At 26.6% G+C, this 23,648-nt stretch overlaps 11 protein-coding genes across 11 annotated transcripts, besides 25 other annotated features; 9 read left to right on the forward strand and 2 right to left on the reverse strand.

Annotated features, from left to right (window-relative positions):
- Positions 1–62: 62 nt before the first annotated feature.
- Positions 63–126: a sequence feature (AT_rich).
- A 104-nt stretch (positions 127–230) lies between these two features.
- EDI_278070 (coatomer subunit delta, putative) lies at positions 231–1,765 on the forward strand (the record flags this gene model as incomplete). Its single annotated transcript, XM_001736067.1, has 2 exons — positions 231–233; positions 287–1,765. 2 exons carry the CDS (start codon positions 231–233, stop codon positions 1,763–1,765), a joined length of 1,482 nt encoding a protein of 493 aa, XP_001736119.1.
- A 63-nt stretch (positions 1,766–1,828) lies between these two features.
- Positions 1,829–1,872: a microsatellite.
- A 46-nt stretch (positions 1,873–1,918) lies between these two features.
- Positions 1,919–1,946: a sequence feature (AT_rich).
- A 129-nt stretch (positions 1,947–2,075) lies between these two features.
- Positions 2,076–2,121: a sequence feature (AT_rich).
- A 50-nt stretch (positions 2,122–2,171) lies between these two features.
- EDI_278080 (uncharacterized protein) lies at positions 2,172–4,298 on the forward strand (the record flags this gene model as incomplete). The annotated part of the gene is made up of 1 exon (XM_001736068.1): positions 2,172–4,298. The coding sequence occupies one exon, from the start codon at positions 2,172–2,174 to the stop codon at positions 4,296–4,298; it is 2,127 nt and encodes a 708-aa protein (XP_001736120.1).
- Positions 2,394–2,421: a sequence feature (AT_rich).
- Positions 4,299–4,340: 42 nt separating the features above from the next.
- Positions 4,341–4,387: a sequence feature (AT_rich).
- Positions 4,388–4,397: 10 nt separating this feature from the next.
- EDI_278090 (sumo ligase, putative) lies at positions 4,398–6,026 on the reverse strand (the record flags this gene model as incomplete). Its single annotated transcript, XM_001736069.1, has 1 exon — positions 4,398–6,026. One exon carries the CDS (start codon positions 6,024–6,026, stop codon positions 4,398–4,400), a length of 1,629 nt encoding a protein of 542 aa, XP_001736121.1.
- Positions 6,027–6,345: 319 nt separating this feature from the next.
- EDI_278100 (uncharacterized protein) lies at positions 6,346–8,478 on the reverse strand (the record flags this gene model as incomplete). Its single annotated transcript, XM_001736070.1, has 1 exon — positions 6,346–8,478. One exon carries the CDS (start codon positions 8,476–8,478, stop codon positions 6,346–6,348), a length of 2,133 nt encoding a protein of 710 aa, XP_001736122.1.
- A 45-nt stretch (positions 8,479–8,523) lies between these two features.
- Positions 8,524–8,575: a sequence feature (AT_rich).
- A 616-nt stretch (positions 8,576–9,191) lies between these two features.
- Positions 9,192–9,212: a sequence feature (AT_rich).
- Positions 9,213–9,804: a repeat region.
- Position 9,805: 1 nt separating this feature from the next.
- Positions 9,806–9,844: a sequence feature (AT_rich).
- Positions 9,845–11,358: 1,514 nt separating this feature from the next.
- Positions 11,359–11,411: a sequence feature (AT_rich).
- Positions 11,412–11,456: 45 nt separating this feature from the next.
- Positions 11,457–11,840, forward strand: EDI_278110 (uncharacterized protein; the record flags this gene model as incomplete). Its single annotated transcript, XM_001736071.1, has 1 exon — positions 11,457–11,840. The coding sequence occupies one exon, from the start codon at positions 11,457–11,459 to the stop codon at positions 11,838–11,840; it is 384 nt and encodes a 127-aa protein (XP_001736123.1).
- A 289-nt stretch (positions 11,841–12,129) lies between these two features.
- Positions 12,130–13,018, forward strand: EDI_278120 (arf GTPase-activating protein, putative; the record flags this gene model as incomplete). The annotated part of the gene is made up of 2 exons (XM_001736072.1): positions 12,130–12,210; positions 12,317–13,018. 2 exons carry the CDS (start codon positions 12,130–12,132, stop codon positions 13,016–13,018), a joined length of 783 nt encoding a protein of 260 aa, XP_001736124.1.
- Positions 13,019–13,118: 100 nt separating this feature from the next.
- Positions 13,119–13,157: a microsatellite.
- Positions 13,157–14,407, forward strand: EDI_278130 (dolichyl-diphosphooligosaccharide--protein glycosyltransferase 48 kDa subunit precursor, putative; the record flags this gene model as incomplete). Its single annotated transcript, XM_001736073.1, has 1 exon — positions 13,157–14,407. The coding sequence occupies one exon, from the start codon at positions 13,157–13,159 to the stop codon at positions 14,405–14,407; it is 1,251 nt and encodes a 416-aa protein (XP_001736125.1).
- Positions 14,408–14,930: 523 nt separating this feature from the next.
- Positions 14,931–14,952: a sequence feature (AT_rich).
- A 326-nt stretch (positions 14,953–15,278) lies between these two features.
- Positions 15,279–15,336: a sequence feature (AT_rich).
- An 87-nt stretch (positions 15,337–15,423) lies between these two features.
- Positions 15,424–15,455: a sequence feature (AT_rich).
- A 118-nt stretch (positions 15,456–15,573) lies between these two features.
- Positions 15,574–15,623: a microsatellite.
- Positions 15,624–15,637: 14 nt separating this feature from the next.
- EDI_278140 (myosin heavy chain, clone, putative) lies at positions 15,638–16,544 on the forward strand (the record flags this gene model as incomplete). The annotated part of the gene is made up of 3 exons (XM_001736074.1): positions 15,638–15,835; positions 15,906–15,981; positions 16,033–16,544. The coding sequence occupies 3 exons, from the start codon at positions 15,638–15,640 to the stop codon at positions 16,542–16,544; spliced, it is 786 nt and encodes a 261-aa protein (XP_001736126.1).
- Positions 16,537–16,654: a microsatellite.
- Positions 16,538–16,718: a microsatellite.
- On the forward strand, positions 16,697–18,751 carry EDI_278150 (DEAD box ATP-dependent RNA helicase, putative; the record flags this gene model as incomplete). Its single annotated transcript, XM_001736075.1, has 1 exon — positions 16,697–18,751. The coding sequence occupies one exon, from the start codon at positions 16,697–16,699 to the stop codon at positions 18,749–18,751; it is 2,055 nt and encodes a 684-aa protein (XP_001736127.1).
- Positions 18,216–18,259: a microsatellite.
- Positions 18,512–18,624: a microsatellite.
- A 139-nt stretch (positions 18,752–18,890) lies between the features above and the next one.
- Positions 18,891–21,317, forward strand: EDI_278160 (helicase, putative; the record flags this gene model as incomplete). Its single annotated transcript, XM_001736076.1, has 1 exon — positions 18,891–21,317. The coding sequence occupies one exon, from the start codon at positions 18,891–18,893 to the stop codon at positions 21,315–21,317; it is 2,427 nt and encodes an 808-aa protein (XP_001736128.1).
- Positions 18,922–18,943: a sequence feature (AT_rich).
- Positions 21,318–21,566: 249 nt separating the features above from the next.
- Positions 21,567–21,723: a microsatellite.
- Positions 21,572–21,669: a microsatellite.
- Positions 21,724–21,840: 117 nt separating the features above from the next.
- Positions 21,841–21,950: a sequence feature (AT_rich).
- An 849-nt stretch (positions 21,951–22,799) lies between these two features.
- EDI_278170 (uncharacterized protein) lies at positions 22,800–23,366 on the forward strand (the record flags this gene model as incomplete). The annotated part of the gene is made up of 1 exon (XM_001736077.1): positions 22,800–23,366. One exon carries the CDS (start codon positions 22,800–22,802, stop codon positions 23,364–23,366), a length of 567 nt encoding a protein of 188 aa, XP_001736129.1.
- A 179-nt stretch (positions 23,367–23,545) lies between these two features.
- Positions 23,546–23,580: a sequence feature (AT_rich).
- Between the last annotated feature and the right edge of the window lie 68 nt (positions 23,581–23,648).

Raw genomic sequence — 23,648 nt, forward strand, 5'->3', positions numbered from 1 at the left:
TTTCTCTAACCCTTATTATAATTACTTTTAATTTTACTTGAACCATTATTTAATGTTCTTTCATTATAATAATTATTTTCCTATAATACATTATTTTTATCTAAATTAAATTTACTAAAAAATATTGGAATGTGCAGTAAAAAAGAAATATAAATTATGAATGGAAAAGAGAAAGAGTACTTTTAAGAAAAAAAGAAATAATAAAAACTGAAAAATCAGATTGTTAGTGAATGGTTTGTCTATTAAGATTATTATTTTTAAGATTGATGAAATGATTAACAATTAGATTCAATCAATTGGTATCCTTTCACGATCTGGTAAAATTCTTGTGTCTCGACAAAATGTTTCTATTGCGAGAACACGAATTGAAGGATTATATGCTACGTTCATCCGTATGTGTAATACAATATCAAATTCCTCATTTGAAACTGATGGAGTCCGATTTTTGTTTAGACTATGTGAAGATGTTTATATAGTATTGATTACGACATTATCTTCTAATGTTATAGAAGACACTGAAATTATGAATGCTATCATTGCATCATTTCAACAGAAATTAACTATTACATCAAAAGGAATTACACAAGGAATGTTTGAAGTGTTATTTATTTTAGATGAATTTCTTCAATGGGGATTTGTAGAAAAGATTTCTGTAAGTAATGTTAGAGCCAATTTAGCAATGAGAAGTAAAGATGAAGAAATGTATTTACAACAATTAGAAATAAAAAAGGCTGAAGCAGCTCGTATTGCAAAACAAAAAGCGGAGGAAATTAGAGAAGAAAAAGAATTAAAAGAGAAACTTGCTATGTTACAAGGTCTTCAAACTGATAATTTTTTCGAACCATCTCCTAATAAAACACCATTATCTACTGATTATATTCCTGTTAAAGAAACACCATCTCCAATATTAGAGAAGAAAACAGTTAAAAAGACAGTTAAAACTGGACATGCTAAAGGAGGTTTACAATTAGGTAAAAAGAAACCAGCAGAAACTATTATAGAAGAAATAAAGAAAGATCAAGAAGAAAATACAAGCTCTAATGCTGGTGTTTCAGACCAAATCAAAGAAGAAAAGAAATTAATGGTTTCTAATGCAATTGTAAAAGTTAATGAAGAGTCACATATTACAGTTAGTGCTGAGACTAGTGCAATTAATGTTGTATTAAATGGATCACTTGGAATTGCTGTTGCTGAAGGAGTAGAAGCAGAAATGAAATTAGCACCAATTGGAGTTGTTGCTAAAGCACAAATGCATCCACACGTGGATCCAAAAGCATTTGTAGAACGTATATTAAAATTAAAAGAAGGAAAAAAGTTAGCAGTTAACACACCAGCAATTTATATTAAATGGAACTATAAAGCAGAAGAATTTTCATTACCAATAACATTTACATGTTGGCCAGCAGAAGCACAAAATGGATTAACATTGTCAATGTCATATGAAGCAACACAAGAATTGAAAGATGTTGTTGTTGAAATACCGAATCTTGGACCAATTACTGTAATTAGTATTGATGGTAATTTAGAAGTTACTGATAAAATACAATGGATTATTGGAGATATTAGTGATGGAAGTAATGGTTCATTAGAAATTGAAATTTCTGGAGAAGGATTGGAAACATCAAGACTCTTCCCTATTTCTGTTGAATATCTTCATGAACACACTCTTACTGGAAATGAGGTTGTAGAAGTAATTTCAAATGGTCAATCAATAGAATTTGAAAAAGAAGTTATGTTGAATGCAACATATCAAATAATACCTTAATTAATATAAGAAACTTTTCAATTAGATTATTTAATTGTTTTTTTATGATTTCATTTATATTAAAAAAGAAAAAAAAATAAATGAAAATAAATATAAAATAAATAAAACTTGTTCTATTAATGTTACAAAATAGTATAATATTCAAGGATTCTCTTTTATTTATATTAAAAAATATAAATAACTTCTGTCCTTAATTTTTTCTTGCAAACAATAAGAAATCAATTAACTTAAAAATTGATACGAATATCATTTGCATGAACTTTATAGATATTTCTATTAAAGATCTTGATTTTAAATTAACGATGACGTGTAATTTATAATAATAAAATTAATAAATAAAATTAATAAATAAAATTCAAAGAAATGACGATGAAATTTGTCATAGAACTTAAAAATGAGTAAATAAATGAATTTCTTTAAGAATATCTTCTCAGATCCAAGCCAAGTTACTAAAGCAGTTATTGGAGATCCATTTGAGATTAAATCACAAATACAAACAATCAATAATTCTACACTTCAATGTGAAGTGTCACAATCAGTAAGAAAAATTGATAGAACAAAAGGAACTACATTTACATATGAAACAAGTTTTTATAAATCAAATAAACAACAGAACTATCCACAATTGTTAATTAAAAAATTAAAAAATTTAAATTGTCCAGCTTTACCTAAAATTTATGAAACAAATGAGAGTGGAAGTAAAGTGACAATTACTACAGAAGAGATGTATCCTATTAGTAATAAAATTAATGAAATAAGAAAGAACCCAGATCTTCTTATTTGGGCTGTATATAATCTTGTTCGTAGTGTTGATTATCTTCATACAAAAGGTTATTTACATGGTAATATAAAACCAACATCTTTATATGTAACTAAGGCATTAGAAGTTAAAATTTTTGGGTTAGAATATTTAAGTGAATTCTCTTCATTAAGTAATTCTCCTTTTGAGAACAGAATTCAAACAGATCCTCAAATTCTTGATGAAGTTTATTTACCACCTGATCCTAATAACTATAAACAAAATGCTCAAGGTGTAGATTCTTGGGGTGTCGCTGGTGTTCTATGTTATCTTTTTGGTACTCCAATTACTAAAAAATCTATGGTTGCTCAAGCACCATCTATTCCAGTAGAGTTATCTGCTTTTCATAAATCTATTGATTCATTAAATCATGTTGATAGACAATCAGTTGCTTCTTTATTAACAATTCCATTTATTACTCAAAATAGATTTATTGCAATATTAAATACTCTTGAACACTTCTCTACTGTTGATGCCTTTGTTCGTGATTCATTCCTTCGATCATTAGCTACCCAATTCGACACTTTCCCACCTTCGTTTAGACAATACAAACTTCTTGAATCTTTCTTAGAAATTATGAAAACAGGAAAGAATGAAGCAGTCACTGTTGTTGAACCAACAATGAGATTAACTACTAATATTTCCCAAGAAGACTTTGACTCAGATGTTCTTCCTACTATTAAATTACTTCTTCAAAATGGAACTCCTGTAATCAAATCTGCATTACTTGCACAAGCTAGTTTGTATGTTAATAAACTATCAGAGAATATAGTTGGTAATTATCTTTATCCAATGCTCTCTAAATCTATGGCACCAGAAGCAACAGGGTCAATGAAAGATGCTGCAGTAAGGTCATTAGTATGTCTTGCACCTAAATTACCACAAAGCACATTAAATGGAGAGGTATTTAGATTTCTTGATGCTGCATTGCAAGACCCAGAAAGTGTTGTTAGAATCAATACTGTTGTTTGTATTGGTAAAATAGCTAACAGATTTAGTGATGATAAAAAAGCTAAATTAGTTGCATCTGCCTTCTCTAGAAGTATGAGAGATGGAGTTGCTGATATGAAGAAAGCAGCAGTGGTAATGGTTTCACAAAATAAATATGCTATTGATGGAGCTGTTTGTGCAAAAGAAGTTGTTCCATATTTGTCACAAGCATTATTGGATCTTGATCCTCAAGTAAGAAAAGCAGCATTAGACTGTTGGGATGTTATTGCTATTATAGTGAGGGAATATGCTATGACATTAGATAATCCATCTTATGTTCCTAAATATCCTAAAGAAGGTGATAATATTAGTCTTGGTATTTCTAGTCAAAGTACTACTCAAATTCCTATCTTTGGTGGTCAATCTACTTCATTTACTCCTCAATCCACTGTTCCTCAACAACCAACTCAGTCTAATGTTACTTCCTCTACACAAACCACATCCATTCCAACTCAAAAGGAGAATAATACTCAAACCAAACAACCAACTCAACAAAATAAACCAAGTCAACCAAAACCAAGTGTTCAAGCAGATGATTGGGATTCATGGGCTGCTTCATTTGAGAAACAAACAAAAAGCAAACAACCACAAATTGCATATGGTGGATATACATCTACACCTATAAACCAACCTAAACCTGCAACAAAACCTAAACCAGCTCCAAAGAAATCAAACAACGATTGGGGATTTGATTTTGACTCAGACATTGGAGGAGGAAATTCAGGAGTACCTTCATTCATTTAGACATGTAGAGGATTGAACTCATTATCATCAATTTAAAGCTTCAAATTAAATTTTAAATTTTTAAGTTTTCTAATATATATTCAATTAATCATATGAAACTTATAGACAAATTGGATCATCAGGTGATCCCCCCATTGTTTTTAAATGAGAAGAATATGTTACTGTCGGAAGAGCATCATCATTTTGGGTTGTTGTAATTATATTATCATGTTGTTGAGATTGGTCATAATTTCTGAAAACATTTGTATTACTACCTATTCTGATTGCTTTTTGAAAATTATTTCTGTACGTATTATTTGAAACAATTGAATGAGGTTTTGTTGCTTCATTAATAATGTGTTGTCTTTGTGGAGAGATTTGTTGTGGAAATTGATATGTTCTAACTTGTTGATAACGTGGATTTATTGATGAAGATGTATAATTAAATGGTGTATTAAGTTGATAGGGTAAAGGTTGTTTATCTGGAGGAATAGTAAATGGTTGATAAAAATTAGGAGGGTGTTGATAATTATAAATTCGTTGAGGATATTCAGGGCTACTGTAAAGATAATGTTGATGAATTGCCAAAGGAATTTCTTGGCATGGTGATTGAGTAGAATTATATGGAGGTAAATAATATGGAGAAATTTGACTTTGTTGAGCAAATTCATTTCTTCTTTCATTAGGTAAATTCAAATATCTGCTTTTTTCAGGTATAAAAGGATTAGGCAATGGAGCCCTTTGTGTGTCATAATAAATTTCTTTAGAAGGAGGAGGTGCATTAGGTTTAAATTGAAGAGCTTTATCTCCAAATGGTTCAGACCCTTTTTCTCTTTTTTCTTTTCCTTTTTTTAATAGTCGGAGCTCTTCTTCGTCATCTCCTGAATCATTGTTTTCTTCAATTTTAGGAAGTACTTGGCCATCTTGAGTTACAACAACTTCTTCAACATTTGGTTTATCTTTCATTTCTTTTAATATTGTTTCCATTTGTTGGTCAATGATTAAGTCACTAGGTTGTATTGATTCAGAGCATAATGGACATTCATAATAACCTGATTTTTGTGCAGTTTCAATAAATGCTTTCATATCAAATGTTCTCAAATGAGAACACCTTTTTCCTCGTACTGGAATTTCAATAGTTTGGAAACTAATTGGACAACGCAAAGATAAAACTTGTTGTTCTTCTATTATTTCATCATCTACGTCATCATCTAAATCAACGTCAGGAACAAACTTACCATGAGGAATTTCATGAAGTAATTTATTTATAGTTTGATTAATTGTTAATGAAAGTCCTTCAAATAACACAACACGAGTATTGTCATAAAGTGTTTCAACATTAATAATATTTTTTCCCATTACTAAGAAATCTGTAATATCTATTCCCTCAATAAACGCTGTTCCTTTCTTTGGGATATTACCAAAACAAATTGTACTAATTGTTTCATTATTTATTCGTATACGAATATTACTAGGATGAATAACTTTCATGTCTTTATCAATAATTAATAATTGCATTCTATTCTTTTTGTTTACACTTTCAAATCTTTGAACAAACCTTAAACTTCTCTTTGTTTGAATATCATAACTCGAATATACAAATGGTGGAAATGATACATTAATAGATAATGTTGATTTTGTTCCATTTCTTCTAACCATACTCTCATCCAAATCAATTGAACGCACATAAAAAGTTGGTGCAATAATACGTTGAATTGTTTTAATTTCAATTTTACCCTGTAATGACATCACCCTTTTATATTTTTTAGTTTTTTTACATCATTTGTTCTATTTTTGTAATTTTTTGGAATATTCTTTTTTGTTCTAATAAATAAAGAATGTTTTATATTTTATTTTTCTAAAATCTTTTTCCAACAAAAACGAAAACTTTATCAAATTATCAAATTTTCTTTAATTCTTAAAATAAACTTAGAATATTAAATGGTTGAAGTTTTTATTTGGTCAATAATTTAAGTAAGGTTCCTAAGAAATTGACTTATTTTTCTTTAAAAAAGATTATAAATTATGACCCAGTATTAATAAAATTTGTTTTTCATTCAAAAAGCAATCATTTAAGAAGACAGTCAACAATAACGTTGAAGATGTTATTCACATCAGAAATATTTGCTTCTAGGCCATCTAATGTTGATTCACTTACAATTTTTACCACTCGAGTTTCATTATTTGATTCGTCCATTTCAAGTTTCTTCAGAGTAATAGCAGCCTTCTTTTCAGAAACTTTTGTATCAATATAAGGTTGAGGTACATCTTTTCCAATCATATTTTCTAGTGGTAATGAATAAATTTCACTATTCTTTGTCACTGCACAAATGTATTCAAGACCAGTGACTGTAGTGTAGAACACCATTGATGTTATTTCTGTATCTATTCTCCATACAGCAACTGGTTTTATGTCACCTATTTTCATTAAGAAAACATCCCAATGTCCAGTATTTTTATTAACAAATGAATATAAATTTAATGTACGATGTGCAGCAATGAGAATTGGAGTACAAAGGAATGATTGATAAATCTTTCTAGAAAGAAGATCATATATAATAACACCTTGTTTTGATTTAGTGAGAATGTATTGTGAATTGGATAAAAATTGAACTTCAACAGGTATAAATTCTTTATTGTGTTGTTCATATGGAATAGGAAGTGAAAATAATAATTTATTTGATAAAACATCCCATATAGTAATTGCTGTTTTAAATGAAACTGCCATAACACTACCATCTTTAGATATAGATGCTGAATATGATGGTTCTCCATAATAAGCACCAATAGATCTACATTTCCATGTTATATTTGATCGGACTTCTCCTTTTGTTTTAATTGTTTGTCTAGTAACAAGAACCCAAACCTTAAAAACATGATCTAGTGATGTAGTAATTACAACTTTATGAGAAGGAGAAGATGCAATTGAAGTAACTTCTGATTGGAATGGTTCAGGAATACAAACCATTTGTTCATATGTTCCATTTTGTTTTTTTCTAAAGAATCTTAAATTACTTTCGTGATATCTTAATGACATATTTCTTAAATCATATGTAACCATCCATTCATCATCTCCAATCATTGATATATATTTAACATCTGCATCTGGAAGTTTTCTTTTCTCAAGTGATTCAAGAAGAACATTAGGTCGTGATACTTCAGCACTAGCAACACATCGATCCCCAGATGGATCATAAAATTGAAGAATAGGTCCATTTCCAGTAGTAATAACTTGACCTTTTGGACCAGAATGAATAATAATTTTATCTGACTTAATTAATCCTGCAATAATTCTAATAATTTTCTTTTGTGATAAACTTACAATAACAATTGAGTTATTTGCAAGTGATAATGCAGCTAATGTTGATATATTATTAACTGTAATTTTCTTTATTTCAGCACCAATTTCTGGAAGATAAGATTGACTACCATCTACTGTTTTCCAAAATACTAAAACACCATTATCTCCTCCTGTTAATATTTTTTCACCATTTTGAAATAATGCAAATCCATCAAAATTTTTAAAATGCCAATGGAATTTATTAATTGTAGGAATAAATTCATAAAAACCTTCTTCTATACTTTTATTGAGTTGATTTCCTTTTTTTAATTCTTCATCACAATGAAGTAAATAAAATACACCTCCTTCACAACAAACAAAAAGATCAGTATTGATTTTTGGATGAACATAAATATTTCTTATATGTCCTTGTACTTTAGTGTGATATTTATTATTTTCAATTCTATCAATAAGGAAAATATTATTTCCATTAAAACTGTAAATAATTCTACCATCTGAAGAAGGTATTCCATTAACAGTTTCTTTAATTTTGATATGATCACTATTTACATTAATCGTAACAAGAAAAGCATATGTTCTTGATTTCATATAAAATACCATATTATCAAGTTTTTGAACTGTTTGAACATCCTCAATAATTGTTTTCCATTGTTTAGTGAGAGTATAAGTATCAGTTGAATATAATGAAATTGTTCCATCAACTGTAATAACAAAAATACTATCTGAAGTAAATGTAAATATTCCAACTACTTTTTCTTTTATAATTAATCGTGATATAATTTGTCCATTTGAGATTTTGTAAAAATTTAATCCTTTTGGTCCTGATGCTACAACCTCTTCACTTTCATTAATAAAAAGTACATGATCAGTGATAATTCCCCCTCCTACTGTTGGCTCCATTGTTTGCCTTTTTCTTTAATTTTTAGGGTTTTCAAAAACTCTCTCTATTTTTATTTATGTTAAATATAACACTATTTGAAAATTAAAAAATATTAATGAATTAAGCTAAACAAAATATGTTGATTAGATTTATTTGTCTATACTTAATTTGATGAGAAAAATAATTTTTGATATGTTGTATAATCAATTAATGAATAATTGTTATTGTTTTTAAGTTAAGGGTTTAGTAATGATTTGATAAATTGAAAATGAGAATAAGTTGTTTAAAAAGTTTGAAAAATAAAAATATATTGTGCTAAAATGATTCATCTTCCATTATAATGTTTCAATATTCCATTTTTATCAAATGGAAAGTTCTTGTTTAACCTTGTCCAAAACTGATATTGTCATTCTTAACCATTTCTATAAAGAATGTCACAATCTCAACACTATAAAGAATTAATAGAAAAAGCATACAAAAGAAAAATAGACAATTGTTTTCTTGTTCTTACTACACCTTCTCAGTTGAGACAAGAAGAAGAAATTGAGGAGGATGATTCTATGTTTTTTATTAATTATCCAGAAAGTTCAATTTTTCCATTAGTTAGTCAAAAAGGGTCTCCTCTTCTTGCAAATATTGTACAATTTGATTAAGTTTATTTATGTGGTTCAGAGTTAATATCAATAATTTCTCTCTTAACTTTTCTAAACATTAATTATTTTCTGTTGTTCCCAATTTATTTTAATTTATTTTAATAAAAAGAAGTTAATTAAGTATTAATAGAAATATTTTCTATTGTTCCTTGCTCAGGGGAGACTAATCCCATCCCTCGCTTAAAAGTATTTGTTCTTCAACTATTAGCTTATTCTTTGCTTTTAGTTGTTGAACGGTGAGAATTTTCTTTTCTCATTTTTGATGTGGAATAGAGTATTTTAGACATCCCTTACTTAAATATTCATTATTTAATTTCTTTTTAATTTTGATGGGTTTAAATTTCTTCTTCTTTATTTTCTTATTTTAAGGAGAGTATATAATTACTACTGTATTGCTATGGGCTAATATTCTTTTAGCCACAACCACTTGACCCTTTCTTTTGATAATCTTTCTTATATTATCAAATATACTTGTATTCTAACAAGTAATAATAACATCTTTATAAATACCCATTCGTTTATTGTCAATGATATTCTGTCATTGTACATAATAAACACTGCTATTCTTGCAGTACTGGGTAAGATGTTTTTCTAACCAAACGCAACGTCATAACCAGTCCATAACTGGGGGAATCGAAGGATGGAAATATTTTAGGGTTCTGCGTGGTGTCTCTGACGTGCTACCTTCGAATCCATTTATTTTAATTTATTTTAAAAAATAAAACAATAATAACTCCCTTCATAGAATTTATTTATATCTTCTAAACAAGAATCTTTCTTTTTTTTGATTGAATATAACACTTGTTCTAATGAATTTAAAGAAGGAGGCAATAACACATTTCTCTCAAATAAAACTCCATTTATAATGAATACAAATAATAGGTTTACAACTTTAAGATGAATATAATAGATATTATTGGATTTACTCTCTTTATTATTAAAACAAACACAATCAAATTATCCTATCATAAATTCCATTATTTTTGATAAGTTTATTCATCAAGTCAACTCTAAAATATGATAACATTTAACTTAATAAAAAAATTGATACAGTTTATTGTTGTTTTCTATTGAAAGTAATAAAGAATGTTATAATAATAAATTGCTTCCCAAACACTCTAAACCAATAAAACTTTCTTTTAATCAAGTTAATGAACTACGTTTTATTACTACAAACAAAAATATACTAATTATCAATCTTTTAACTGTCATATATTTCTTTAACAATACTTAGTGGTAATAGTACTTATTAAAATGTAATACAAATAACACCAATAACAATAAAACAATCTTACCATTGTGTATCTACTGAATTAAGAAATAACGGCTTGAATAAATGTGATGACGTTTAGTGAAACATAAAAAGAACGACAAAACAAAATTGTTATACTAAATTAGTATGAAAGAGAAAATTATTTTAACTAAGATATCTTCCATTTCCTTTTGTATAGTAGTTCTTTTTAATTTTAGTCGTATGGAATTATATGAAAAAAATATATTAAACTGGTAACTGTTTTTTAATTTTTATGTTAAAAAAGAAATATTTACAACAAGAAAGCAATATCTCTAACGTTATATGCTAGTAACTCATTAAACAAAATTGTACTTGTACCGTTTTATTTTTTAACCACCTAAACACAATATATTATTTTTAACTTCTTCTAATTTTTGTGTCCTTGAAAGATTTCTCTAAAGATTTAATATAAAGTCTGTTGAAAAAACCTAAATCAAATGAAAAAGAAAGTGTATCAGTTACAAATTTTATTCAAATGAACCAACTATTCTTTCTTATAATTTTGATTTGAACCATTTATTCTTTTAATTTAACTATTCACTTAAACTGTTACTTTTAAACTATAAACAATTGTCTAAAAATTGATGTTGTCTTTTGGTAAGTCTGGACGTTGCTTCTTATCCTTTTTTATTTACTTAGTCTCTTTAATGACATAGTTACTTTATATTCAAAACAACTATCTTTAAAACAAGAGAGCTAATCAGTTTAATAATAAATAGGTCATATAATTCAAGTTAGTATACAACCTAAAGACAAACCAGTTCTTTGGTTTTAAAGGAGAATTTTATTATGGTCCTTGGTACCAGAATGACATCACTTTCTTAGGTATTTTGCAAAGTGATTTAAAGAAAATAATTAATTTATAGTTTAAAGTATTGGATAATAATTTTTTTGAATTGAAAAAAGATAAGAAATAAATGAGATTGTTTCGACAAAAGAGATATGGATCTGTCATAATTAAATAATTAATTAAAAATATGATTAAGTAATTTATGATTTATAAAAACCCAACTTTCGTATTACCATATCTCAAAAAAAGAATTCAACCAACATGCAATACCAACAAATTCCTGAACAACCTCAATACACCCAACAAACAGGATACCAAACAGTCCCTCCACAATACAACCCACAACCATACATTGTTCAACCCAATGTCGACCAACAAGAAATTAAAAGTAGTTATAGTGGGAACAATGAAAGTACTACATCTGCTCTTTTGTTTGCGTTAGGATTCTTGTGTTGTTGTGTTTGGTGTTATGGGTGGTGCCAATATAGACATTCCACAAATGACCAAGCTCGTATGTTTGCAATCTTGTCAATGGTCTTTTTCCTTGTTTCAACAATCATTATAGTCATAAGCATTGGATTTAGCTTTGTTATGATTTTTATTAGTGTTGCAGCTGCTGCAGCAACAACCGTTGATCCTTACTAATTGGACTCATGGTTTCATTCTTTTCTGATTTTCCATTAAAGCCATTTTGAGAAGAATTAATTAATTATAGTTTTAAAACAAATGTGTTTTATATAACACAATTTATGTTTTTTGAGAGAAAATGAAGAATCAAATAATCAACGTAAAATGAAGAGTAATTGACTAAGATTTTTAAGTGGGAAAAGAAGGAAAAGTCCAATTTGTTCCAAGGGAATTTTCTTTTTCCATTTCTTCTTTAATATCCAAAAAGAAAGAAAAGGTAAAAAACTAGAACTGAAACAGTTAGTACATGTCAACAGAGAAGGTGGTACTATCAAATACACGACGAGATGCAATCTTCAAACAACTAAAAACTAAAAATGGAAATAATGTTTGTTTCTTTCTATCTTTCGTTTCAAATACGTTATAACAATAAAAGAAAAACTCTTCTTCAATTTAAAATTCAAAAAAAAAACAAATAAATAACATCTGAGTAGTATTGTTTTGAATGTGGAACTCCAAATCCTTCTTGGGCATCTGTTCCTTATGGAATTTTCATTTGTATTCAATGTAGTGGTAAACATCGTGGACTTGGTGTTCATCTTTCATTTGTACGTTCAATTGACATGGACACATGGACAGATAAACAAATGAGCAATATGATTAATGGAGGAAATGACAAGTTTAAGGCATACTTAAAATCATGTAAAATAAACATGAATGCACCATGGAATATGAGATATGCTTTGCCACAATGTGAACGATATAAGCAAATGTTAAAAGACATTGCGGATGGAAAAGCTTCTCCAAATTCAATTCAAGTTACTAAAACTGCACCAACAAGTCCACCAACAACTTCTTCACCAATTCAATCAAAACCTAGTGTAGTTCTTTCTGCACCAACAAAACCAGTTGTAACAAAAGTAAAGAAAAGTGTTCATCTTGCTGAAAAGAAAGGAAATAGTACTTCTATAGGTGAACCTAAAAAAGTTAAGATAATTGAAAAAGCAAAAACTCCTAACACAACAACTATCTCAGACGATGAATGGGCAAATGCTGCTTTATCAATCAATTCTAGTACAAGTTCCCCATTTCTTAAATCAAAGAAAAGTCCAATTGAAGATGAAGAAGATGAATGGGATACTTGGCAATCACGACAACAAAAAGCTAAAACTCCAACTCTTGCTACTGACAATTAAAGATGTGTAAGTGTAATTTGTTGATTCTTTTGAATAAAGGACAAACAATAAACAAGTACTTTTATTAATAATTTCATTTACTATAATAAATAGTAAAGATAAAAAAAAAAAAGAAAAAAGAGAAACTAAAAAAAACAAATGAGAATTATTTTCATTGTATTAATCAGCATTTGTCTTGCAAATAAAACACTTGTTATTTTGGAAAGAAATGAAGACGAACAAAAATTTAGTCAATTTATTGAATTATTAAAGAAGAATGGAGATAAGGTTGATATAATAAATAAAATGACATTGTTTCAATTATTTGAAAATGGTGAGAAAAAATATTCAAGTGTTGTATTATTAACACCACATTACACGTTTAAGAAAGTTTCAGTCAAAGAATTTATTCAATTTATTGATGATGGAGGAAATATGGTTATTACTTTAGGAAAGAAATACGAAGATGGATATAAACAACTTCTTTATTCATTAGATATGGAAGTAGATTCTAATGGTAGTAAAGTTATTGATGAGAAACATACTGTTAAAATTGGAGAATTTGAAATGATTTTCTCTAACAATATTCATCATAACCAAAATATCTTTAATCAACGTATTCAAAACATTTTGTTTAGTGGAATTGGATTATATCTTCCACCATCTCCACTTACAACATCTCTTCTTAAAGCACAAAATTCTGCTTCAACATCACTATTTCCAAATGTTTCATTTGCACAAGAAACAAATATCACATTGGTGGCTTCACTTCAAGCACGAAATAATGCACGTATTATTGTTTCTGGTTCTTCATTAATGTTTAGTAATATGGCATTTGATTCAGTCATTGAACATCCAACATTAAATCCTATTAAATCAGACAATAAAAAGTTTACAGAAAATGTTATTGATTGGGTATTACAAAGACGTTGTGTTATTAGAATGAAAAATATTCATTGGGAAAAAATTAATGGAGTAAAAGAAGTTAATTATGATCATCAATTAGTTATTAATGATACTATTAAAGTTAATGTAGAATTAGAACAATTGGATCAAGGAAATTATGTACCATTTAACGTAGATGATTTACAAATAGAATTAAAGTTACTTGATCCTGTCATTGTCAAAAATTTCAAAAGAATAAATAATGGAAAATATGAGGTTATTGTCCAAACTCCTGATAAGTTTGGTGTATATACTATGGTCATTAATTATAGAAGACCATTCTTATCTTACTTAGAATATAAAGAAACTATTCCTTTAAGAACTTTTAGATTGACTCAAGTAGATAGATTCTTAACTGGTGCATATCCATTCTATGCTGCTTGTGCATCTATGGCTATCGGATTTATTGTATTCTCTTTTATCTATTTGAACCAAATAGAAAAGAAGGAAATAAAACAAGACTAAATTAATTTTTTACTTTCTTTTCAATAATTTGTTTTAAACTAGATGAACACTATTTAGAATTTATAATGAATGATATTTTTATTGAATACTACACCTGACTAAAAAACTCACTAAAAGGTATAACAAGAACATTAAATATTGAAATATCACCTATAAATTTTCATGTCTCAAAGTTTTTTGTATACTTATATTATAGTGAACTTTTAATACTAGATATTTAAACTTGAAATATTCTTTTATAAGAATAGAACGTTATATAGATTCTACAATAAACTAAATACATCCTTGTTTTATATTTTAGTCTATGACATTAAGACTAAAATTTATTTACTCTTTATATTTTTTCAACTTTTGATATTTACTATAAACTACTAATCAAATTTAGATGATAAAAATAGAAATGAATTAATATTAGATTCTTCAATTCATTATACCAATCTAATAACTCTTTTTAAAGAAATAGAATAATACTTGAAACAACAAAAGAATATTATACTATAAAATAACATGAGAACTATCAATCAAATAATAATTTATTTTTTAATCAGTAATATTATTGTATCTAAAACAAACAATAATACAATATAGAATTAATAAAGAAGATTGTGAAATGACATGCAAAAATAATTGCATGAGAAAAGAGTTAAAAGGTATAATAAATTACTACATAAAAATGTGATAGTACAAAACACATATGAAATAATTTGAGTAAAAACAATATGAAAAATATAAGAAAAGAACTAATAATTAATATATATTCAAAGCAGAATATTTTTATATAGAGAAAGTTATTCTGAATATCATTACATTCATTTTCTTGAGTTTATTTTCGATATAGTTGCTTATCATTTCATTTATAAAACACTAATTGTAATTATTTAATATTATTTTATCTTGATATTTTATTGTTTATAAATAAATTTATAATACCTTTAATATTCTCATTACTTCTTAACAACACTAACAAATATTTAGTGATATCTAGATCTATTATACAATATTTATTCAATGATTTGTTTTAATTTTAGTTATAATTATTTATAATTTTGTAATATCCAAAGCAAAATAACATTAGTTATTTTTGGTGGTACACGTTCATTACTAAATTCTACCATAGTCTTAAAATTATGATAATAAAGATATTCTCTTAAATTGAATGATTGTGTAAAATCAACAAAAAGAGAAAACTGAAAAATAAAAAGAAAAAAAAGAAGAACTTAAAACTTCAAAATGTCAACCAGTGAAGAAGGAGGAAAAAAGAAAAGTGGATTATCTATTAATATGGCAACGGCAAAACGAGAAGAATTAATAGATTTCATTCATGCATGCTCTGAACGTATTCAAGCATCAAAAAAGAAGATTGTAGAATTACAAGTTGAAAATAAAACACAAACAGAAGAACGAGAACTTGCTGAGTTCAGAGCAAATGTTTGTTGACTTGATAATATAAAGAATGTAGCCATGTCTCAAAAAAAGAAAAGACATTAATCAATAATAGGATTTAGAAAGAAAAATTGAAGCAATTAGAAAAGTTCATAGTGAACAAATTGAAGAGTTAACAAATAAATTAGATGGTTTGTTTAATTAATAAATTTAGGAAGTTAATATCTTACTCTTACACATAGAAATTAAAGAAAAGTTGGAACAAGAAAATCCTGATATTAATGGAATTATCGATATGCTTAATGGAGCAATGGATAACGTTGAAGATGACGTTGAAGAAAAAGAAGATGTGGTAGTTAAAAACATGAGAAATGAAGAAACAAAAAGACTTATTGAAGCAAACGATATGAAATGGAAAACAGAAATGTTTGATCTCAAAGAATCACTTCAAATTGAACAAAAAAAAGAAATTGAAAAATTAAAGAATCAGTTTGAAGAAGAGAAGAAAGAATTGGAAAATAAATTACAAAGTGAAGAAAAAGAAAGAGAAAAATTAAGTTTTGATCTAAAAAATACCAACCAACTATTTAGCGAGTACAAAACAAGAACAAACAAAACATTTGAAAGTGGAAAAGAATTTAGAAAACAACATGAAAACTGTGATGCTGAAATATTTAAATTAAAAGCTGAGATAGAAAAATTAAAATATGAAAATTCAAGACTTAAAGATGATCTTGAACAAGTTCAAAAATAAGTGAATTTAAAATAGAATTAAAAAAGAATGAATTTAAAGATTAAGTTAATGATTTTAAAGAAAATAATAATTAAATAATAAAATTAATAATAAAAGAACCCTAAAAATAATTTGAAGAAAATTATAAAAGAAGTCCAAAGAAAATAATTTAAATGGAAGAACAACAAAGTAAAAAGAGTAAGTCAAGTGGAGGATTCCAAAGTATGGGATTAAATAAACAAACGTTACTTGGAGTTTTAAAGAAAGGGTACAGAGTTCCAACTCCAATTCAAAGAAAAGCTATTCCAGCTATTCTTCGAGGAAATGATATTATTGCTATGGCAAGAACAGGATCAGGTAAGACAGCAGCATATTTAGTTCCAATTATTAATCGATTAGAAACACATTCAACAGAAGGTGTAAGGTCATTAATAATTTGTCCTACAAGAGAATTAGCATTACAAACAATTAAAGTATTTAATGAATTAGGAAAATTAACAAATTTAAAAGCATCACTTATTATTGGAGGAAGTAAATTAAGTGATCAATTTGATAATTTAAGTAGTGGACCAGATATTATTGTTGCTACACCAGGAAGACTTACATTTATTTTAGAAGGTGCAAATATTTCATTAAATAGAGTTGAAATGGTTTGTTTTGATGAAGCAGATTTAATGTTTGAAAGTGGATTTAGTGAACAAGTATCAGATATAATGAGAATGTTACCACCAACAAGACAAATATTATTATTTTCAGCTACACTACCAAGAAATTTAGCTGAATTTCTCAAAAACACATTAAAACAACCAGAGATTATTAGATTAGATACAGAAGAACGATTATCACCTGATCTTGATAATTTCTTTTATCATGTTAAAGAACATGAAAAAGAGGGTCATTTATTATATTTATTACTTGATCTTATTGGGGATAAAGAACAAACTGTTGTATTTTGTGCAACAAGACATGAAGTTGAGTATTTAAATGAAGTATTAAAAATATTTGATATTAAGACTTCTATGATGTTCGGTAAAGCTGACCAACAAGAACGTGAAATTAATTTAAAAAAATTCAGAAAACAAGAAACTCATGTTTTATTAGTAACTGATGTAGCCGCAAGAGGGGTTGATATTCCAGAACTTGATAATGTAATTAATTATGATTTTCCTGCTACACCAAAATTATATATTCATAGATGTGGAAGAGTTGCAAGAGCAGGAAGAATGGGTAAATGTTATAATTTTGTTCAAACAGATGAAGTAGGATATTTGATGGATCTTCAAGTGTTTGCATTAGAGAATAAAGAAATTGAATTTGGAGTAATTCCAAGGTCATTTATTGATCCATATATTTACCAAATTCAAGAAACATTAAAAGGAAATTATGATTTAGAATTCTTAAAGAAAGGTAGTGATAATTCATTAATAATGTATAAAAAAAGTAAACCTTTGGCTAGTGGAGAAGGTATTTCTAAAGCTAAAGTTTTTTCTATTGACCAAATTCATCCTCAATTTAAAAGTCAAGATAATAAAGATGAAATACTTAAAGATCAATGGCTTAAAGGTATTAAAGATTATAGACCTAAATCAACTGTATTTGAAATTGATTCAAGTAAATTAACTCAACAACAGGTTATGGCTGCTACAAGACTATCCCATTCTACTCGTATTATAAATGCTATCAGAAGAAATAAAGAAGAAAAAGAGAAAGAAGAAAAAGAACAATTAGAAAAAGAATTAAAGGAAAGTGGAACAATTCCAATGGAAGAAGAACAAAAATCTGCTGGGTATATTCCTTCTGTTCCAAAGAAAAGGTCATTGTTTGACGACACGAGTGATAGAATTATTTATTCAACTAGAAATCCACTTGACTTTACTGTTGAAATTGCAGCTGATGAAGAAGCAGATTTAAAAGCACAAGCAAAACAAAGGGTTTGGGATAGAAAGAAAAAGAAATTTGTTATGGCATCAGGAGGATTGGACCAACATAGAAGAGAAATGAAAAAGAAAATGGAAGAAAAAGAAAAAGTTAAACAACAATTCAAAGAATGGAGTAAAACAAAAGAAAAGAAAGAAAATAAAGAGAAAGGAGCAAAAATGAATACTTCTGTTAAAACTAAAGAACAGGTATTAAAGAAAAAGATGATGAAAATTAGACACGAAGAACAAAAGAAAGCTGCTGATATTAGAAGGAAAAAGAATGAAAAACGATATGGTAAAAAGAAGTAATGATTGAATTGATTTATGAATGAACTCAAAAAAGTTAATTAAAGGTTATTTTTCTTTAAAGAAAGAAAAAAAATGATTGTTGAAATGATTTTATATAATAAAAAGAACTTACTTGGTATTTAATTTTATTTAAATCAAAATGGATAATCAAAATAAAAGAAGTGAATTAGATATTAATAATTTAATAAAATACTTTAAAGAAGGATATTATCAATACCACTTTATTCAAGAAGCTTCAGACGATGAAATAGTACAATTTAATCAATTAGTACCTCATCCACAAATGATATTCAAGTTTGATTTATATGATTACCAAAAACAAGCAATTGTTCATATAGAAAGAAATCAACACGTTATGGTTGTTGCTCCAACAGCATCAGGAAAAACGTTATTAGCTGAATACGCAATTGCTAAATCAATTAACATGTTAAAAAGAGCAATTTATATTTCACCAACAAAAGCATTGTCTAATCAAAAATATCATGACTTCTCTATTAGTTTTAATAAAAAGTATATCAGTATTATTACTGGTGATATAGAGATTGGAACATGTTATAATACAATAAGTATTATGACTGCTGAAATTCTTAGAAGTAAACTTAATTTAATTCCATCATTTTTAAATAATGTTGAATGGATTATTATGGATGAAGCTCAGTACTTTACTGATAAAGAAAGAGGAATTGTATGGGAAGATATTTTAATTAATCTTCCTAAAACAGTTCATGTATTATTCTTATCTGCAACAATTGAAAATGTTAAAGATTTTATGGAATGGTTTGGAGAAAAAACTCAAACGATATCATGTCTTGTTACTTGGAATAAACGTCCGATTGAATTAAAACATTACGTATATTCATTTGACTCAAGTAAAAATTGTACTATTGAAGAAATAAATACGGAATTATTATCTCAAAAATTTATTCCTTCAAAAAAAATTCGTTTAACCTCTAATGAACTTTTAAACCCCATTCAGAAAATTAAAAAAAGTAAGGAAAAACATTTGTTGGAATTAAACACAAAAAGTTATCGTTCTTATTATTCTGGAGAACCTGAATCTAGTTATGTTAAACTTTTTGTGAAAGAAATCGTCTTAAATGATATGTGCCCATGCATTATTTTTGTCCCAACAAAAAAGAATGTTATGAAATATACTTCAGATGTGTGTCAGTATATTAAAGAAAATCATTTATTCAAAGTAAGCGATGACTCAAAAAAATATATTGATAACTTGTTTGAGGAAATGACTAAAAATTTACCAGAAATAGAAAAGTCAATTGATGAGTTTGATTTAGTAAAACAATGGTTAAAAACTGGTATTGGTGCGCATAATGCTGGACTTCTTCCATTATCAAAAGAAATAACTGAAATATGTTTTATGAAACAAATTATCAAAGTGTTGTTTGCCACTCAAACATTTTCTGTTGGTGTTAATTCTCCTACTAGAACGTGCGCCTTTGTTACTACAAAGGTATATGATAATGACCAAGGGTTTGTTGATATGAAAAATGGACAATACCAACAAATGAGTGGAAGGGCTGGAAGAAAGGGGTTTGATGATTATGGGAATGTAATTTTTTTAAGTACACCAAAATTCATAATAACACCACAAAGATTACACTTTATTACAGAACATCCTAAGGAAATGGAAAGTAAGTTTTCTTTGAATTGTGATATTGTCTTAAAGTGGTTAAAAAATGGGAAAGAGGATATTGAGAAGAAAGTTTTTGAGTCATTTGATTACTTTAATCATTTAAGGTTAATAAGAAGAAGAGATATAGCTCTTCGATTTAAAGAACAATTGCAGAATGAAAAATATGAAAGAATAGGACTGTCTGAAAAAAAAGAGTTAGAAAGTCTTATTAATCATATTGTTATTGAACAAAATGAATTAGATAATGAGATTGAAAGGATAAAAGAGAGTATTAATAAAATAATGAGTGTACTTGAAGAACTTGATTTTACATATAATGGAATTCCTACTGAAAAAGGGAAATATTCTTGGTATTTTAATATTGTTGATAGAGTGTTAATGACAAATATAATGTATAATAAATGTTTTGAAAAACTAAATAATGGAGAAATTCTTTCATTTCTTAGTGTATTTGTTAGTGACTGTAATAAGAGACCTGATGAGAAGAAAAGTGAGGTTCATAAGAAAATAGAGACTTTAATTGAAAATGAAATTAGGTTAATTGAAATAAGTGAGAAAAATAATAAAATTAATGAACAAGAACAAATTCGTTATAGATTACGTTTGTCTTATGGAATGGTTGATGGGGTATGTATTCTTTCAAATGAAAATTCTAATATCAAAGATGTTGTCAGTCATTGTAGTGATAAAAGTTATGGCAAACTTATTTATTGTATTAAAAGAATTAGAGAATTGCTTCGTGAACTTATTTTTATTTCAAACGAACTTAAAGATGTTTCTTTACTTTCTCGTTTTGATTTCCTCTACACTCTTCTAGAATCTCCACTTATGACAATTCCAAGTATTTACACTAATTTAGAATTAGTAGGGGATTTAGGAGTTCACCCAATTCAACTGCTTGTTAATCAGTGAAACGATTTATTAGATATTTTTTTTTGTTATTAATCCATTTATTTTTCATTCATGACTCATGGATAAGAAAAAGTGAAACTATTTTTCATGAACTACAACTAAATTATACATTATCATACTGGTTGTTGAACAGAATATTATAAAGACTATAATTACTAAATGGTCTATAATACTACTAATCTAATATAATGCGTTATATAACCATAGTTAACAAAAACAGTTTTAAAGGAAGGTTGATTAAAGTTCTTGTAAATTAACATAAATAATATAATATATCATGATAAAAGATAAAATAACAAAACTACGATAAATATTAAATAATTTGTTTTATAATATAAATTTTAATAAAATAAAGTTTTAAACGTAATAATTTTATAAAAATAAATACTTAAAATAATAGTAAAATTTTATTTAAAAATTTGAAGTTATAACTAATACTAAACTAACTCAGTTTATGATATTACCACAGTTATTTGATTAATTTTTTAGTAACTTTAATTTTAAAATAAAGAAGGGAATACTGATTTAATTATTTTAATTTGTTCTAATTTCAACTTTAGTTTTTAAATATTTATTAATAATATTTTATTATTATTATTATATCATATGAATTGAAAAAAACTTTATTTTAATGAAATGATATTGTCAGAATTAATTTAACACTAATTAAATTCTTTTCCCTATAATAGAAAATAAAATAAAATTCTTTTATTTTGAAGTTTATTTTTTGAAACTTGTCTGAGTAGTAAGTAATTAAAATATATCAAAAAGAAAATGGACATTAACAATTATGGCAAAAACTTGTCAGTGTATGACAGTAATTTTATTGTATAAAAAGAGTTTTGGTGTTTATGATAATAACAAAATATAGTATTTGTAATAAAATAGTATTTTATTGTATAAATGAAATTCCTAAAAATTATTTAATGGAAGTAATAAAATAAGTACATTTTTAAACTAGTAAGTGGTGTTTGGTTTCAATTAAAAAGTACTGTATTTGAGTAAGAATTAATTATTATCAACTACTCATTAATAAGGAGCCCAAAAGTCAATAGTTATTTTGACTCATTCTTCCTTTTCAGAGATTTTTAATAAAACTCAGGGTAATAAAACAGTTTTCTTTAAAAATAACTATCTTAAAATGAATATAATAATGGAAATTTGCACGCCATTAACGATATTAATAGCTATTAATTTATTTAATTGTTTTCTTTTTCAATAGCCCTAAAAAAAAAAAAAAACAAAAATGAAAGAAAATGAATTGTGGAAATTTCTTTTAGAAATAATAAAATTATCATAGATTCTTTAATTGGAAAAGGAATTAAACTTAGTTAAATTGGAACCGAATCGAAGTAACACTTGGAAAGAAATAAAATCCTAAAAAAGGGCTCGAATGATAAAGTAACCCATGGAAAAAGAGATCTTTTTTACTATATTCATTAAATAATGGAGCATTACTCAACAATAACTTTTGTTGGACAAATGAATGTTGGGAAAACTGCTCTTATAAGAAGATTTATGTACGGAGAAACTATATCAAACTATGAACCAACGATAGAAGATATTTATAACAAAACTTTAGAATATGAAAATAGTACTTTTCATTTTAGACTTATTGATACTTCTGGAGACAGTCAATTTAATGTATTAAAAGAAGAGCATTATGCTGAGAGTGATTACATTGTTTATGTCTATTCTATTAATAATAAAACTTCATTCATTCAAGGAAAAAGAGATATAAAACAAATACTTTCTATTCTTTTAAATAGTGGAAGAGAGACAATGCCTTCTATAATCCTTGTAGGAAATAAATGTGATTTGAAAAAACAACGAAAAGTTTCTGCTTTAGAAGCCCAAAATTTGGTTTCTTTGATTGATAGTATTTGTCCTTGTGCTTTTTTCGAAACATCAGCATTATATAATGTTCAAGTAAATGATTTATTTAACATATTTATAACCGGTGTTCCTGAAACAAAGAAAACCAAATTAAATCAACAAATAAATAATGTAAATCATAATGTTTCATTAATTCAATTAAGTACTTTTTAATTATTTATTATTTCATTTTCTGTTTACTCCAAATTCTTTTATTCAATCAAAAATTATTGCATATCCAATAACCTAAAAATAAAGATATTTAACTACATAAAATAGTAAAAAATGAGGATTAGGTTAAAGATTAACGTTGTCTTAGTTAAAAAAAAAAGAAATGACGTTAATTGAATCTCTAATATTTAATAGTATTTAGTTTTAAAAATAAATACTACTACTATATAATCATTGAAAATAAATCTCTTAAACGAGTATTATACAAAAAAACAATGAAAGAAA

This window comes from Entamoeba dispar, genomic scaffold (genome assembly GCF_000209125.1).
Source record: "Entamoeba dispar SAW760 scf_1105229459691 genomic scaffold, whole genome shotgun sequence".
Taxonomy (NCBI): Eukaryota; Evosea; order Mastigamoebida; family Endamoebidae; genus Entamoeba; species Entamoeba dispar.